The 17,178-nt window shown below is 36.1% G+C and overlaps 1 protein-coding gene across 2 annotated transcripts; it reads left to right on the top strand.

Annotated features, from left to right (window-relative positions):
• Positions 271 to 10,608, top strand: LOC109224824 (spindle and kinetochore-associated protein 1 homolog). 2 transcript variants are annotated; one of them, XM_019389376.1, is made up of 10 exons: positions 271 to 396; positions 3,191 to 3,318; positions 3,404 to 3,528; positions 3,968 to 4,080; positions 4,187 to 4,256; positions 4,774 to 4,841; positions 8,482 to 8,587; positions 8,674 to 8,703; positions 9,554 to 9,667; positions 10,263 to 10,608. In XM_019389376.1, exons 2-10 carry the CDS (start codon positions 3,222 to 3,224, stop codon positions 10,338 to 10,340), a joined length of 801 nt encoding a protein of 266 aa, XP_019244921.1. In that variant the 5' UTR covers positions 271 to 396; positions 3,191 to 3,221; the 3' UTR covers positions 10,341 to 10,608. The 2 variants fall into 2 exon arrangements, with proteins under 2 accessions (XP_019244921.1, XP_019244912.1); XM_019389367.1 differs by having other exon boundaries at positions 3,177 to 3,318.

Raw genomic sequence — 17,178 nt, 5'->3', positions numbered from 1 at the left:
TCTTTGTCGAAATTTTTTTCATTACTTTCAAGTTTGAACACCCTTGAAAAAATTACTGGCTTCGCCACTGCCTGACTACTTAAATTTTTAGATGAGAAGTTCTTAAGTTTAACTTAATTTTTAGGGTAACAGTAAGTTTTAGGTTTTAGGATGAAATGACCATTTATTGCAAATATTAAGGACTATTTCTGTTAAGAGGTATATATCAAGGACCAAATAGTCCAGTCCTATACATTAAGGACCATTTCGATCATTCTTTCTTCCATCCTTCCATTTTTTTTTAAATAAAATTTTTGGAAAACCAAAAAAGCGCGCTGTTCGCCATTCTGCTTAACCCTCGCCACGGCATCAGTTCAAATTGCTGCTTGAAGCGAAAGGATTTATCGATTTTCTCAGGTACGTTTTTAATTTTAGGGTTCATATTTTTCAACTTTATTTGACAATCTCGTTCTCCCTTTTTTTTCCCCATAATTTTGTACATTGTCAAATTTTCAGTTAAGTGAAGTAATTTATTATTTTCTCTCCGATGAAATTGCGGTCATTGTTTTCTATATTTTATGCTCGAATTATAGCTATATAGCTACTAGTATGATTTGAAATCCTTGACTAGAAACCTGCTCTGTAGCTTGTAGTTGTGCAGGGCAAACTCGTCCAAAATTGTCTGTTTAATGCTTTTATCGTCACAGGGAATGAAGTTGTTTCAAAAAAACCTAAACGCTTCTGGAATCAATATACACTAGCAAACGACAGGGCGCAATGGAAGAAAAAGATTCGTATAAGTGATGAATAAGTTTTAGTGTTGTCAGTGAACTTCCAATATTATTATTGTTATTACTACTATTATTTAATATTAACATATTTTTTTTACTTTTATTTTATTTGGTATGATGATGACACGAGTTAGAGCTTAAATGGAGAAGTGAGGATCATATAGTCACCCAACTTATTTGGGACTGAGGCGTAGTTGTTGTAACTGAACCTAATTTTCATACATGTTTTTGGTGTAACATTCTTAATCTATATGGTTTAAAGTTGTGAAATGCTATGTTGCTGGGACTCTCCGAAAATGTTACCGCGTGTGCGGATCCTCCAAAAGTAGTGCATTTTTGGAGGATCCCACATGGGTGCGACAACAGTTTGAAGTGTCCGCGCAACACAGTTGAAATAAAAAACCCTAGCTGCACAAAATCTTTTGTGAAGGTTTTTTCTCCTGTTCTTTTTCTTCCCTTCGTATTTCAAGTTCCACTAAAGTTATATGTGAATTAACGAAGTCTTAAATAGATAAGTATTTGAATAAGTGAGTCCTCACTTACTTGAGCGATTTCGATCACCTAGTCGGCCTTTTATTTGGTAGAAAACATTGCCAAAGTGTATCATCAGATTTGACTACGAAGGAAGGAACTCTAAGTGAAAGAGCACCGTCATGTGTAAAAGAAAGTTGAAATAAAAAAGAAAGAACGAAATAGCTGAAATAAAAAAAAAAGAACGAAATAGTGGGCCATCTTTCCTGATAAAGGCCCCTTCTCTCATGTCAACATTCTTATACTCCCGGTTGACCGCTCCATGACGGGCTTCCCTCTTTCCTCGGCGCTACTCGCTCATCTATGCTTCAACCCAACAAGTGATAATTGAAAAATGATGTTTCCTTGCCTGTGTTAAGATTTAAAACTTGTCGAAAAAGTGAATCAAGATCTAGATGTATCCCTATCTTTATCTGTATCCATGAAGATACTTATCTATAAGAGTATAAGGATAGATCTATCTACGAGTTGGCCTAGACTATCCTCTATCCGGATAGATATGCCCCTATGAGCGACTATGCGATCTTTATATGTTTTGGCCACATCCCTTTCTGTCAAAGAAGGTTTGGATCTTTAAATCTTGTGTGGTGAGGTATGTGAACCTATGTTAGGTCCATAAGATACTATAGATTTTGATCTTTTATGATTCACCTTGAATCATGACTAGGTAGTTCGATCCTTTTATTTTTATCTTTTGCAAAACTGATGGAGGAATGCAGAGCAATAGGTTGAGTTACTAATTACTATATAAAGAAGAGATATAAACTATATGACTTCTTGTTTGAGTAGGAAATTTTCGGTTTTTCTCGTTCCTTCTCTTCAATAAGAATAGGAATTTGAAATGATACAATATCCTCTTCATTCGGTTGTGCTCAGCGAAAGAATTGCCTAAGAATACTTTTCCTGATCCAAACTTCTTTATCCTTTGTTCTCCTTGCATAGAAGAATGCAACTGTTGCGAAAACCGGGATTTTTAGTAGTAGGCGGCGTCCTCTCTTAGTTTTCAGTAGGTGAAACCATTTAGCTTTGGTTCTTCTCCATGGGTGATCCAGAATTTTTCCTATTAATTTTTCAACTGAGATTTCGATGTAGAAGATCTCTTTATTTCTTCATTGGTTTCTCGCATCATTTTCCTGAAAGGATATATATCACCGTGGAAGAGTTTAAATTACTGTGTCATTAAGTCAGAAGTTAGTTATTTCTCATGTCTTTGGCTGTATTGGTTTTGACAAACAATAGGGTTAACTGCACTTCTACAGTTTATAGTTTCTGTCCAATGTAATTTCAACCATTGTTTTCTATAATTAAGGAATTTTTTCTGCTTGAATTATAGCAATTTCATTACTAGTATGGTTCAATTCCGTCACCAGAGACATACTCTGTATATGTTTTGTGTGTTTGATGTTTCTATTGTAAGAACTGAACATAATTTTCGTAAGGGTTTTTGGTGTAACACTCTGAATCTTTGATGGTTTGAAGTAGTGAAATGAAAAAAATCCTAGCTGCACTTACGCATCTGCGAAGAGTTTCTCTTTTTCTTTTTTTCTTCATCTTTTTACTTCCGCAGTTCCACTAAACTAAAATGTTTATTATTGCCGTATTAAGACCAAAGTAGTTATTTCTCATGTCTTTGGCTGTATTTGACAAACAAGTGGTTTAATATCACTTCTACTGTTTTCTGCATTCCCTAGTTTTGAGCTTTTTCTTGCTTTTAGATGGTAACATCTGTTGTAATGACTATTTGTATCCATATAACACTATGTGAAAGTACTTGCTATATAATGTTGGTCATGGATGAAGTTATGTACTGCAGGAACTTGGAATATGATTGTTTTTAAGGAGCTTTATTTTCTTTTTTTCTTCTTCTTTCCTAAGTGTTGTTTTGTCAGGGGAGAGAGAGACAGTGAGAAAGAGGGTAAAATGGACGTCGCGGAAGCGGGGTCTTCACTCGATTCTTTAGTATCATCATTCAACGCTCGCATAGCGGAGATTCAACAGCTTGTTGTAGCTCGGAACAGTAATTTATCTGCTCCACTTTTTGTTCTAAAGCTTGTCGAAGTTACTTATTATTCCTGATCTCAATTTTTGTGCAATCTGAACAGTGTATCCAGCGAGCAGCATTTCAGATTTGTCAGCTGTTGACTCTGCACTGACGGCCTTGGAGCTACAGCTCCACAAAATAAAAATCCGGATGCGTGAAGAAACTGAAGCCATCCCCAAAGCCAAGGTGTCTTTCTCTCTCTCTCTCTCTCTCTCTCTCTCTAAGCATATGTCTATATCGCCAATTCTATTTAAGCAAGGATTATCTTAGGCAAGCATCCATTTCCAAATCCAGAGAATTCAAGACCTTGGATGCTTTGCTGTTTCTATGTAGGAAATGTTAATTGATTCCCATTACTGTTCTTTCTAAAAAATCTGAAATTTGTTACTGTCCAAGTTATGACTCTGTCTACAATCTAGTTAGTGCATTTTATGAAAATTTGGACTTTTTGATGGGTGTTTTCCTGAATCATACTATCGAGCTAATGCATTTGTTATAGGATACACAGTCCTCTGTGTTTTTGGAAACCAAAGGCGTGGTGTTGTTATACATTATATCTAAGTTGTAAAGAAGCGTTGTAGATGCAATAACTCGTCGTTTTCTGGGCTGCTGCTTCTGGCTGCAGAAGCTGATAGAGGCATCGCTGCGGCAGCAAAAGAAACTGCAAAAGTTATCTGCTGTTGTTCCATCATATGTTCCTCATAGAGTGACCAAAATAACCGAGGATGCTACTAAATGGTAACATTATGTACTATGTAATGAAATATCTTTGCTAACATGCGGTCCTTACTCCTTACTCCTTAAGAAGATTCATTTGTTCTGACTATGAATGTGTTTCGTATAGTGTACGTCCAGAGCCCAGCGTTGAGGATCTTGGTTTTGCGTCTATGCAACTTGAGGAACCTGCACCCAAGGTAATGAGCTCTCTTAAATTCTCTAACCCTCTATATCTGCATGATTGCTTCTTTTCGAAAAATACAAGTCACTTATTATGTTTCCTCTTTAGCTTGATAAGTGGACCGTGTCCATCATATTAATCTGGTTAAGTAACAGGGAAGCCCAAGTGCAGTGTCTGATTGCATAAAGGGTGAGATTCACTTTTTTTCTTAATTGGCCCAGAATAATGGAAAATCAAATCATTCTAGGATCGGGAATGTGTTCTACTCACTCAATGAATTCATTGCGTGAGTAGGGCCTCCCAATGAGGTTTGTGCGCAAAAAAGAAAAGGACTCCCAAGAGTGACACAGATTATGCACCCTGATTCTAAGATGAGATAATAGTGATCAAAGAATGCAATTTATCATTCTTCATCTAGTATGAAAGAAATTTACTGTACGATTCAGTTATTCACTGTTTTGGACAGCTTCAAATGGATTTCCAGTACCAAAATAGACATGCAATGATCTCACCCTATATTTTATTGATTTCAGGAGAAAAAAGGCCGTGCCTCCCCGCCACTGTTCTACATTAATGCTGATGAACTGAATTCAGTACCACCGTAAGTGCTTTATAACTTTTTTTTTGGTTTAAATCAAGTAGAGAGAATTTCATTAAAATGCATCAGAGGATACCAAAGATTACAGCAGCTGAGCAAAAAAAAAAACTTAGCTTCTGTTTACCCATGGATACTAGTAAGTCAAGGAGCTATCAAAATCCATGAATTTATCTAAGCTATTTATATTTTTGAGTTTACTCCAACAAAAAAAAATTCATTAGACAGCTAGCCTTAAGTGTGTATATAGGAGAAATAGAGCCGTCAATATGGGCTTGGCCCGTTGGGCCAGCCCAGCAGGGCTGGGCTAGAATTTTTGGAGCCCATTAAAAACGAGGCATTTAAGCCCGGCCCGAGTAAGCCCGTGGCCCGTGGCCCGTGAGGCTTTACTGAGGCTGGGCCGGGCCGGCCCATGGGCCTAATAAAAATACGTATTTAAAATATATAAAATATAAAAAGCATATGACACAAAAAATAACAAGAAGAGTATCCCAAATGCAGATGTTAATTATTCTTAATATTTAACTAATTAATATTGCATACGAACTGTAGATATAGATAAAAGTGAAGATGTTAAGACAACCTTCTCACAAGCGGATTCAAATGTGTTTGATGAAGATGATGTGTTGGATATCCCATGAGCGTCATGGACGTTCTCTCGAATAGTTTGTTTGAGTTTTTACTTTTAGTGAATGAAATATAGTTATGTCTTTTATTTTTTTAGTGTTTATTGTGATATATTAGAACCGTATAAAAAGATATTTTAAATATTTATCTTTTTTAAGTATTTATTTACTTTTATTGTGATATATTAGAACCAATAAGATTTTTTTAACTTTTAAATGTTTATCTTTTTTTAGTTTTGAACTTAAAGAAAAAACATAAAATTATATTTTAAAAATGATGGGCCGGCCCGTGGACTGGGGTGGGCCGACCATTATAAGGCCCATCAAATGGTGGGCTAGCCCAGCCCGGCCCGTCAATTGCTAAAGCCCACGTGGGCTGGGCTAGCCCGGCCCCGCCCATATTGACAGCTCTAAGGAGAAACCACACCCTCAAAACATCTGAGGTTTCTTTCTTTCCAAATACTCCAAAAGATGTAGGCCGGTATCATTTTCCATACCTGTTTTATAGCCTTCCCAGCACTCCAAAGCCCCTCGCTAACATATGCATCTTTAATGCTGTAAGGCATTACCCACCTAACAACCCCCCCCAAAATTAAAAAAATTAGTCCACACGTCTCTGGCAACTTGACTGTGAAGGAATGAGTAACTGATGTTTTCTGATTCTTGCAGACACATGTTGCACCTGCTGCATACTATTATACCCCTGTTTGAAATGTTTTCATGTGCTAGGCAAGCTTCCCCGATTGCTAATCAGCTGAAACAGGCAATCTTTGAGGGAAGTTTGACCAGTGTTGTAAAAAGCGTGCGCTTCTCGCTTAAAGCGCTGAAGCGAGGCGAGGCTAGCTCGATTTTTTGCCAAAAAAGCGGCTCACATGAAAAAAGCGCACGCTTTACCCTGTTAAGCGAGAAGCGCAGCGATCCAAAAAACGTAATAAAGCGCGCTTAAGCGAGGTTAAGCATCTGTTAGGGTTTTTTTTTTAAAAAACTTGGCAAAAACTTAACGCAAACAAACACTTGTTCTCCAAGCGACTTCAACGACTGCTTCAGTGCTTCTTCTCTGTAAGTTTCTTCTTCTCTCCTCTTCTTCTCTTCTTCTTCTTCTTCTCCTCCTTCTTCTTCTCTTCTCTTCCTCTGATTTTCTTCAGTTCCTGTTTGACTCCTTTTCTCTTCTTTTTTCTATTTTTTTTCACTTTTTATTGCTCTGTTCTTGTGCGGGTGTGCCCTAATTTCTGCTCTGTTCTTTCTATGCTCTGTTTTTCTCTTCTTCTTTCTATTTTTTTCACTTTTTATTGCTCTGTTTTTGTGCCCTAATCTATGCTCTATTTTTCTGGTTTGTATTTCTCTGTTTTTCTGTTTAGACTTTTCTGGTTCGAAAAAAAAGTTAACTGTTCTGTTCTGTTCTGTTTAATTGTAGTAAATTCAATCTTATTCTCTATCTAGTTTTAGTATCTATTATTTGCTTCTTGATTCAAGAATTGAAACATTTGCTTAATGAGTTCTTAGCCATTTATCTATGCCTATTTTTTTTATTTATTTATGTGTTAAATTGCGCTTCACATGAAAAAAGCGCGCGCTTCGCTTTGCGCTTCTCGCTTCGGTGAAGCGAGGCCTCGTCGCTTTTTTGCGCTTAACGCTTTCCAAAACACTGAGTTTGACTTTCCACACAAATTTCCAAGGCCAAATATCAACAATATTGCTGTTGGAGCATACTTCAAGTAGCATGATTTGCAGAATATGCAACGTCCTGGTTGAGTCATCTAGTGAGAACTCCTGTAATCTTTCCAGTAGCACTCCCGGATCATCTATGCTTCTCGGTCTTTTCAAAAATGGAACTCAGTTGTCGGATCCTTCAAAAGTAGTGCCTTTTGGAGATCCGACACCGGTGAGACAACATTTTTGGAGAGTCCCAGCAACATAGCAGATCATCCACCTCCCAGTCTTGGGAATTCCTTCTGAATGTCAGTTTCCAAAAAATCTCTTCCCTGCATTGGCTAATTGTTGCTTGGGGAAGTACACTTAGCCGGTATAGTCTCGGAAATTCTTCCTGTTATGTACTATTGCCAACCATCTATCTTTCCAAAATTTAATAAGTTCTCCATTTGCCAGCTCTAAAATATGTGTACCTGGAGAAGTCTTCCCAATGTCTGCTTATGTGTTTCCAGGGGCCAACACGATGAGATGCGATGCTTTGGTGTGCCAGTAATCTTGCTCCCCATGCCTAGTTTTGATAAGCTTTCTCCAGAAAGAATCTTCTTCATTGCAATAACTCCAGTGCCATTTCATGAGCAAACAATTATTATAGATTGCCAGATTTCTCACTCCCAGGCCCTTAAACTGTATAGGTCTGATTACTTTGTGCTATCTGACCAAATGATACTTGTGTTGAGTGCCACTGCCTTCCAGGAAGAAATTCCTTCTAATTTTATCAATTTGCTTCGAAGTTTTATTGGGGATAGGGACTGAAATATGTTTGAAATTGGAATGCAGTCCAACACATTGTTCAATGATATCAATCTACCTCCCATTGACAGATAGTGCCTTTGCAAAGTAGGCAATCTTTTCTCTACTTTCTGCATAACACCTTGCCATGCTTGTGTTTATCTGAATTTCGCACCCAATGGTAGGCCTAGATATGCGGTGGGCAGAGTAGCAGACTTGCAGCCCAAAATTTCTGATAAATCCTGCAAGTTTTGTACAGTATTGACAGGGAAAATAGTATTTTTGCCCATGCTAATGTGTAAGCCTGATTTAGCTTCAAAGATGAGCAATATCAAGCTTAGAGAGGGATCCGCTTCACTGAATATCAATGTGTCTTCTGCATAAAACAGATGGATGTTTCCTAACTTCTCTAAGGCAACAATTCTTGTGTACCTTATACAGAAATGTAACCCCAACCTTCTACCCTCCTGCCCGATGGCGGATAGATTCCTGAAGTAAAACATATGCTGATTTCTTTTACTGCTTATGCATCATAAACTCTATCTCGTATATTTTCTGACAATAACAAATGCAAATTGCAGGTATATGAAACAACGACTCACTTTGGAAAAAGTCAATGCAGCAATAGATGACATGGCTACTTACTCTGAAGCAACTGCTCAGCTTCTCAAGGCCCCTCATAGAAAGGTTGCTCTTTTGTCAATTTGATTACATAATTTCACTTGAAACTTGATATTACTCAAGTGCTGACTCCTTTATTTTTCCTTCTGAAGCTCACAGAAAATCTTGTGGAGAGAGCCATGGTTAGTAAACTGAATCTTGCCTATTTAATTTAACATTCTTATAACTAAATTTGGGACACCACATATTCAACAGGAATTGGAACTTCGCTCTTTTAAGTTAAATCTGCAGAGTTAAGCCTCACCAGTGTTCGCTGCAGTTCTATTTTCAACCAGAAATATGATTTATTCTATGTAATGTTCACATGATCACATATTGAGAGATGGACCCTTCTTCTTTGGGATATCTACACTAGCCAAATTTGTCCATATTATTTGCAGAATGTTGTGGCTGGTCTTACCTACCAGACAGAGTCGGCGGTTTGACTATTCTGATCTGGATAGGGTTCTCATTCTTGTGGTCTATATATTATAGAAGGTATCACTTTGGAGAAGACCGAAACTCCTACAGAAGTGTGAATTTTCTTTGCTAGGGCACCTTTGGAATCCTGAGGCAGCTGAGGGATGGAGTTGGTGATAAAACTTGTGTGGCACCCCATGAATGGAGTTACTTGCAAATAGCTATGATAAAGAATGTATGTGGCGCCCTTTGGATTAGTACAGTCTTGAGACGCAAGTATTATAGGGATGAAGAGTCTAAGACTCGATCTTATCCTTGCGACCATCAAATATTCCTATCTATGCTCTTTTTGCTTGATGCATGTGTCTGCAAGACATAATGTCTAAAAGGACCCCCTTCAGCCTTATTTCCTTTACGCGATCTAATTAAGATATTAGCTATATATGGACTATATATAACCAGTCTGGCTTATAGTATGTTATGTTCCTTGTGATTTGTTGCTGTCAGGAAGTGGATCATTGGTTGATTAAATTTGACGTGTTTGAACAACATAAAGCTACTCACCTTTTGCAGGAACTAAAAGAAATTGCAGCAACAGAAGCAGTTAAAGGAAAGCATTTCTTTCTTGAAAGTGACATCAAAGGACCTTCACTGAAGCATGACCATACTGGGAGAGCAATACTAACTGTGAGTTGTTCTACACAAAGTGTATTTGCATTTTGACTCGAATCATTATTCCTTCTCAATTTTCTAAAAGGAAGGTTAGCTTTTAAGTTTTTATTCAGTTAGCTATTCTTTTCAGGGTGAAAGTATTATTTAAGAAATCAATCTCTTAAAACTTTTTTCTATTCAAGTGTTCTTTTGCTACGTCACATTTGACAAAATTGATGTAGGATTGTGACTCCTTTCTGATTCATGCTTCAACAAATAATCTAAGCATTAGATTTTGTTTGACCATCAGTTTAGTGGATTTTGTAATTAGTTTTAGTGGATTTATGTTGGCTTGATTCATTCTCTTGACAATGCTTTTCGTGCCCCAGAACTACAGCAGCTTCACATTGAAACCTATCCGATATACTTGGTTTGACCACCAATCCTAACCCCCCCCCTACCCCCTCTCTCTCAAAATTTAATACAAGCAGCTCAAATATGCATGCTATCAACATCACTATTCTCCTGTTCAAAGAACTTTGTACAGCACCACCAATTATACATGCTTGGGCTCGCAAACTAATGACTCGACCATATTTATGCTTACACTAATGTAAGTTGTCACTGGCAGGTCCTCCGACACCTTGGTCGTATAAGTGAAACGCGAGTTGGTCATCACCGTGTGATTCTACTTTTGAGGCCCCACTGAGTTGCAACTTGATCAGGTAGTTAGGTACACACCTGCATGCTGCGACTTCTTTTTCACTGGCCACATTCAAGCTCTTTTGAAGTGTAGAACTGGTATGCAGAGAAACATGTTGCTGTTTACGATTCAAAATTGTATGATATTACTGAAGAGATTTGACAGTGCTACAATTTGGAAAATCAGTTTCTGCCGAATTTTTTTGTTATTCCTTGCTTTATACGATCTTTCAGAGCCTAAATTTGAAGTTCTGCAATGACATCTCATTTAACCATATGCAGTACAGAGATCTATATAGGACTATGGATGGAATTTGATCTTCTCATGCCAGATCTACAAATGAAACATTTCATGCAATATAAACTAATGAATATCAACCATAACATTAAATAAAGCAAATATGAACCCTTAAATTATGCCACTTATCCTAACTTTCAATGCGATTATAAGAGTGACTGCAAAAAAGAAGCTACAACTTGTTTGGTTCTTTCTGTCTATTATTTGTGCTTAAAACTCAGAACATTTTCTTAATTAATTTATCACTCTATCAACCTCAGAAGACAGTCTTTTCAGAAGAATGTTTGCCTTAATATGCTTCCAGGAAATATAAACAAATTTGTACGTTCTGTAGTCTGATATTTCACAATATTTCATTTAGTACTGATACAAACTGAATGAAGTATACAAGCAGAATCGACTCTCACATAATAATACTGTAATTATAAGAAATATAAACTTAAACATATGAAGAAATGAAGCTCATATTACTTCCTAGCTAGATTCCTTAAAAAGAACTTTAAGATCATAACAACATACATATCTAGCCTACAAATGGATTCATGTTATTTTCTTGTTTTCGTTCAAATTTTATGATAACAACCACCTCAATATCTAGTCTAGGAGTGTGAAATGGGCAGGTTGAGCTGACATTGGGCGGGTCACGACGGTTGAGTCAAAAAATGGGCGGGTCATTTTACTTGAGCTGAGATGGACTGGGTCAAGATGGGCTAAAATTTGGGTTATAGCCCAATTTGCCCAACTCTTATCAAGCTTTAATTAATGTGTGTTATTTTCTTATGAATTATTTAATTACCAGATAAGATTTTTTTATGGTCATATATGACATAACAAAAAAAATGTTTTAAAGATATTTTAGCGAAGTTATAATGGATCAATTTGGGCTAAAAATCAACCCAATTTTAGATGGAATGATGCGCTGGGTCAAGATGGTTGAGTCCACAATGGGCGGGTCAATGACCAGACCAACGTTGGGCGGGTTAAATGAGTTTGTGCTCAAATTGCCACCCTTACAGGTTAAAATAGCACGGGCTAGCCAGTTTTCGGACTGGTCATTCAAAAATAGCCAGCATTTGCAAAGTCATTGAAAAATAGCCACTATTTTGCTGCAACAGGGACAAGTACAACATAATATACTGGAGATCGGTGCACGTGTGTATGAACTTCCAGCATATTATGCTGGAACTCCAACACGCGGAAAGTTCCCGCATAATATACTGGAGATTAGAGCACCTGTGTATGAATTTCCTGCATATTATACTGGACCGCTATATTATGGAACTCCAATATATTATGCTGGAGTTTCAGTATACTTATGCTGGAACTCCATTATAATATGCTGGAGTTCCAGTATACTTATGCTAGAACTCCATTATAATATACTGAAGTTCCAGTATACTTATGTTGGAACTCCAGTATATTATGCTGGAGTATTTTCCGGATTTTGAACAGTGTTTTCGTTTAGATTTATCTTTAAATGAAAAGTGGCTAAATTTCGATTACTTTTGAAACTGTGGCTATTTTTGAATGACCACTTGTAAATCTGACTATTTTTTAATTTCTCCCCTAATCCAGCCTAGGTAGCAACTTATGTTTTATGCAGGAAAAAATAGCTAAAGAACATTGGCTAGGGTCTACCAATTTGAGCTACCTAGGGTCAATATAATGAACAGTGCAAATCATTGAAGGCATAAAATTAAATAAATAGAGTTATAATTTCTCTAATAACTTAAGCTTTTAAATGAGATTACCGGTTACACAATTCGACATGAAATATCGTCCTTAGTTTTGTTCTTCCTGTGTTATATATTCTTCACGTACAAACATTTCAAGAAAATATATATAAGATTTTTAAGGGCTAAAGCAATAGTATTGGTGTCATCAAATTGGTAACGTGTAGATGGACGAGCTCATAGAACTCATGCTCAATTTCCATTATAAGTTGAATATAAAATAAATTGATGACATAGCATATTCTTAACTAAAGTTAGGGGGTTCGCCTTGGAAATGAAGTGTTTTAGGTAAGAAACAGCTTTACCCCCAAAGCAAGACTTTCCAAAAACGAATACGATACATACCTAGTGGGAGACCGAAAAATAAGATATAACATAGCCTTCAAGACGTAGTGTTATAAGTTGAATCATCAAAATGTAAAAAGAGCCAATTAATTTATATGGCCCAATTTTTTTTCTAGAACACTCGTCAATTTTAACTCAAGATGAGCTTAAATAGAGCGACATGAGCTCAATTGTGAACAGGAGGGTGAGTTCTTGCTGGTAAGTAATCCAAATTAAACTCTGGCTTTAAATCTGCCTCCCTTTTCATAAGCTTATTTGGCTCCTCCGAGGGTTTTACTTCCACATTCGATGGAATGGAAAACCTATCTTGACTCGAATTCTTCTCATTCTGCAAAAAAGATCCCAAAAATTTAATATTAATCTTCACCTTTATACATATATATATATATATATATATATATATATATATATATATATATATATATATATAATATATATATATATATATATATATATATATATATATATATATATAATATATATATATAAAGATATGTATATACTCCTATAATAGGACTTAAGCGTTATATATGTACACACACTAACAGTGTAAAAGTATTTAGTGAGCATTTGGACATAAGAATTGTAAAATTCCAAAACAGGGTGAAAAATTTTCAAGTAAAAATGGTATTTGAAATTTAGAGTTGTGTTTGCGCATGAACATAATTTTGGGTTATTTTTGAAGTTTTGTTAGTGATTTGAGTGAAAATTTTGAAAAACAGATTTTTGGAGTTTTTCAAAGTTTCGAAAATTTCCAAAATGCATCTTCAAGTGAAAATTGAAAATTTTATGAAAATGCTGATTTCGAAAAAAAGTGAAAATATTTTGGAAATAAGAAAAAAGTTTCTTATATATGTCCAAACGGGCTCTTATATTATGAGGGTAATTTTACCTATAATAAATATTTATCATAAAGATTTACTTGTAATTAGTACCAAATAAATACTTTACTTGTGTAAATAATTTTTATCATATCAAGTGAATATAACTTAAATATTAAAATAAATTTGAGTTTATATAATTAACTTAAGTCCAACAAAAATATAGACCAGAGAAAAAAATTGGAAATTAATTAATAGAAGTAGAACAAACCTTGCTGAGGAGTCCAAGTGACCGAGCATTACATGCATGGAAGAATAGAAGGAAAATCATTAGAAGAGAGGATATGGTGATTGACATTTGCAAAGAATAATGCAAATTGTTGGTTCAAATTTGTATGAAAAATATTGATATTAACATACAAATATTTTAAGGAGCTAGCAATATAAATGATGATTTAAGAAGAAATTAGGAGTAAGAAGGTAAAACAAGTAGTCCCAAAGACATGAAGATTTTCAAAGAGAAGCAAAATCAGAGTTCTGCTAAATATATATCAAGAAAAGAAACATGAGAAGAAGAAAGTAAAAGAGTCCAAAGAAGAGTTTTTCTCTTTGAATTTAAAGGAAAAAATTGAATAATTATTGAAATTATGTATTTGAACGACAGATCGCTCAAAATGTTAAAGAAACAAGAGAAATTAAACAAGAACGCAAGAGCTTGTCCATTTTTATTTCCATCGAGGTATATTTTTTTTCCCTCCCGATGTTCGATACTTGTGTTTGGGGCGAATTACAGTTGGATTTTCACTGAAAAGTCACACATTCCCTATAAAAATGACTCATACATCAGAACTCGAACTCGAGACCTCTGGTTAAGGATGAAAAAACATTTATCACTTCACCACAACCCTCGTAGGTACCGAGGTAGCTCATTGGCCTTGTCCTTGTGTGAAGCTAAACTATGGTTTTATTGGTTTTACATGGTTAGTGTCAAGCTTTGTTCCACCACTTATACCTTGAAAATCATACCAAAAGATTATTTTAAAGGGTAATTAATGTCAAAAAGTGAGACACCTTTTAAGATTAACAAGGCACCAACATGTTTGCCAATTTTGCTTGTATGTGTTCCTAGCTGCCTCTACTTGCATGCTTCATTAACAGAATGTTCAATTAAATACTGTTTTATAAAATTTGTCATGGTTTTGATATCCTAGAAAATGGTGGAAGCCAGTTCTATATGTTTGTAAAGACAACATCAAGCCAATTATTTATACAGTACCATGACATTGGAATAATAATAAGCAGTAGCTCAAGGCCTATTTATTCAAATGGAGACCATCTATTGAACGGAGGTCAAATTATTTGATGATTTCTTTTTATCTGTCCAAATTTTGGTGGATAGAGTTATTCAATATTTACACTGGTGGGAGGTAATAAGCACTTTGTAAAATTAATCGAGGTACACACAAGCTGTCTCAGACACCACGATTATAAGAAAATGTAAGCTAGCCGTCTATATACATTGAAGAAATAATCACATATTTATGTTCACTCGTACTTATTACCGGCTTGATAAAACTAGAATACATATACACTTGTTTTTTTTAAATAAATATTTTCATGAAAGACATATATATATATGTTACTCTCAAAGTAAAATGTGTGTAAACTTTAGAATTAATGTGAGACGTGTTGTCATAAGTTTACCTTATGTTTCCAAAAGACAAATGTAAAAACAAAAATACAAATCTTTCCATTACTTATAAGTATCGTGTATCTAATAATCGTTTAAATTCCCTTCTTGTGACTTTTATATACATATATATATATAGAGTTAGTTAGTTAGTTAGTTAGTTAGGTAGGTAGGTAGGTATGATCAGGGGTGAGCTAAACTTGAAGATAGTCCGGAGGTGAGCTAGACTTGAAGATACGGGTTCGATTGAATTAAGTAATTTTGGTTCAAAGTATGTATTTGTCGTAAAAATTCATTTAATATTTATAAATTATTAATTAAAAACTCATTAACTTAAAAGGTTAGAATTCCGAACGAACAAATTTTAAATTCTGGCTCCGCCTCCAATTTTAATAAGGTGGGAGCAACCTAATAGGGTGACTGCACGACATGTGGTGGGGTTTCGGGACATGGGCGTTGACAAAGGCACAAATTCGTGTCTTGTTAAAGCCAAGCAGTCTTGATGTGCTCATCTCCATTGTCTACACGGTAACCCTTTGTTCTTTTTATGGTATTTCTTTCTCTAATTAATGCATTCTCTTTTCCTCTTAACAAGTACTACCAAGCTCATGTGTTGCTGGAGAAAGAATGTATGTATTACAGTAATTAGAACCACGTGGAAATAGGGACGGATCCAGCCTTTTGGCATCGCGTTTAAAAATATAATATGTTCAATACTAAAAGCGGAACTCATAAGTATAATGTCACGACCCCAATCCCGGTCGTGATGGCGCCCAACACTAATGCTAGGCAAGCCCGACCAAATTAAATACTCTCAACCCAAATACGCAATCCGTTAACAAATAATATGATTTAAAATAGCAAATATCAAAGTTCCAATCCGAATCTAAATAAAATAGTACGGAATATAATAACGAATATCCAAACATTCCCCAATAGATCTGGAGTCACGAGTCTAGAGCCTCTAGATGAAACAGAGTAATATATCCATAGTAATAAAGAAGTCTAGGATATGAAAAGACAAATGAAATAAAGGGGAGGAGTCGGGTCCTGCGGACGTCAGGCAGCTGCCTCAACAACTCCTGAAAATAAACTTCACGAAAACGGCAAACAGCTCCACTAAGTCTCCGGAGCACCTGAATCTGCACACATGGTGCAGGGAGTAAAGTGAGTACTTCCAACTCAGTGAGTAATAAACATATATAATGGCTGAAAGTAAGAAATCCCGAAATATCACAATATAAGGCTATAATCAGCGATTCAACACATAAAACGGTGGAACAACAACAATACCAGGACAAATAAGACAAATAGGTATAAATGCATGAATGCAATGCAATGCACATGACCGCTGCGACGCAGCTCGATCCATTTGGGTACCCGCGCTCACTGTGGGGGTTCAGACTCCGGAGGGGCTCCTACAGCCCAAGCGCAATATCATCGTAACATTCGCTGCGGCGTGCAGCACGATCCACACTCAGTCCAGGTATATATATGCATGCAAGCTAATCGGGCACAGTCAAATTATTCATTTTAGTTTCAATTATTAGGAATTTTAGAGCTAAGTGTTTAAACCTTTATTTATTTACTAACCATTTCGAGGCAGTGTCTAACTCAGGACTGATATCATGAAATATGCTAAGCATCATGGAAGCGGTGATAAGGATCCCTGAAGGATGCACATGATAGGCACAAAGCCCCAAACAATTCATAAACTCCAAGTAGGATAATTACCAAACAATTTCTAGTCAACAACGCAGTACGAACATAATTCGGAACGGACTAGGTCACAATCCCCAGTCACAATCGACCCCGCACTCGTCATAGAGTACGTGTCTCGCCTCAATATAGCGTCACAATGTGATATACCGGGGTTCCAAACCCTCAGGTCATCATCTACATCTATTACTCACCTCAAGCCAGCCACAAGTCTAGCTCGCTATGCCTTTGCCTTTCGA

Source organism: Nicotiana attenuata, chromosome 1 (genome assembly GCF_001879085.1).
Source record: "Nicotiana attenuata strain UT chromosome 1, NIATTr2, whole genome shotgun sequence".
NCBI lineage: Eukaryota > Viridiplantae > Streptophyta > Magnoliopsida > Solanales > Solanaceae > Nicotiana > Nicotiana attenuata.
The sequence above is the reverse complement of the archived record's forward strand: the minus strand, read 5'-3'. Positions and strand labels throughout refer to the sequence as shown.

Bases quoted from the DNA above. Each gene is read 5' to 3' on its own strand.
- LOC109224824 (XM_019389376.1), top strand. From the start codon at position 3,222: ATGGACGTCGCGGAAGCGGGGTCTTCACTCGATTCTTTAGTATCATCA. The intron at 4,257-4,773 runs GTAATGAGCTCT...TATTGATTTCAG, and splicing joins TTGAGGAACCTGCACCCAAG to GAGAAAAAAGGCCGTGCCTC. The intron at 9,668-10,262 runs GTGAGTTGTTCT...TGTCACTGGCAG, and splicing joins CTGGGAGAGCAATACTAACT to GTCCTCCGACACCTTGGTCG.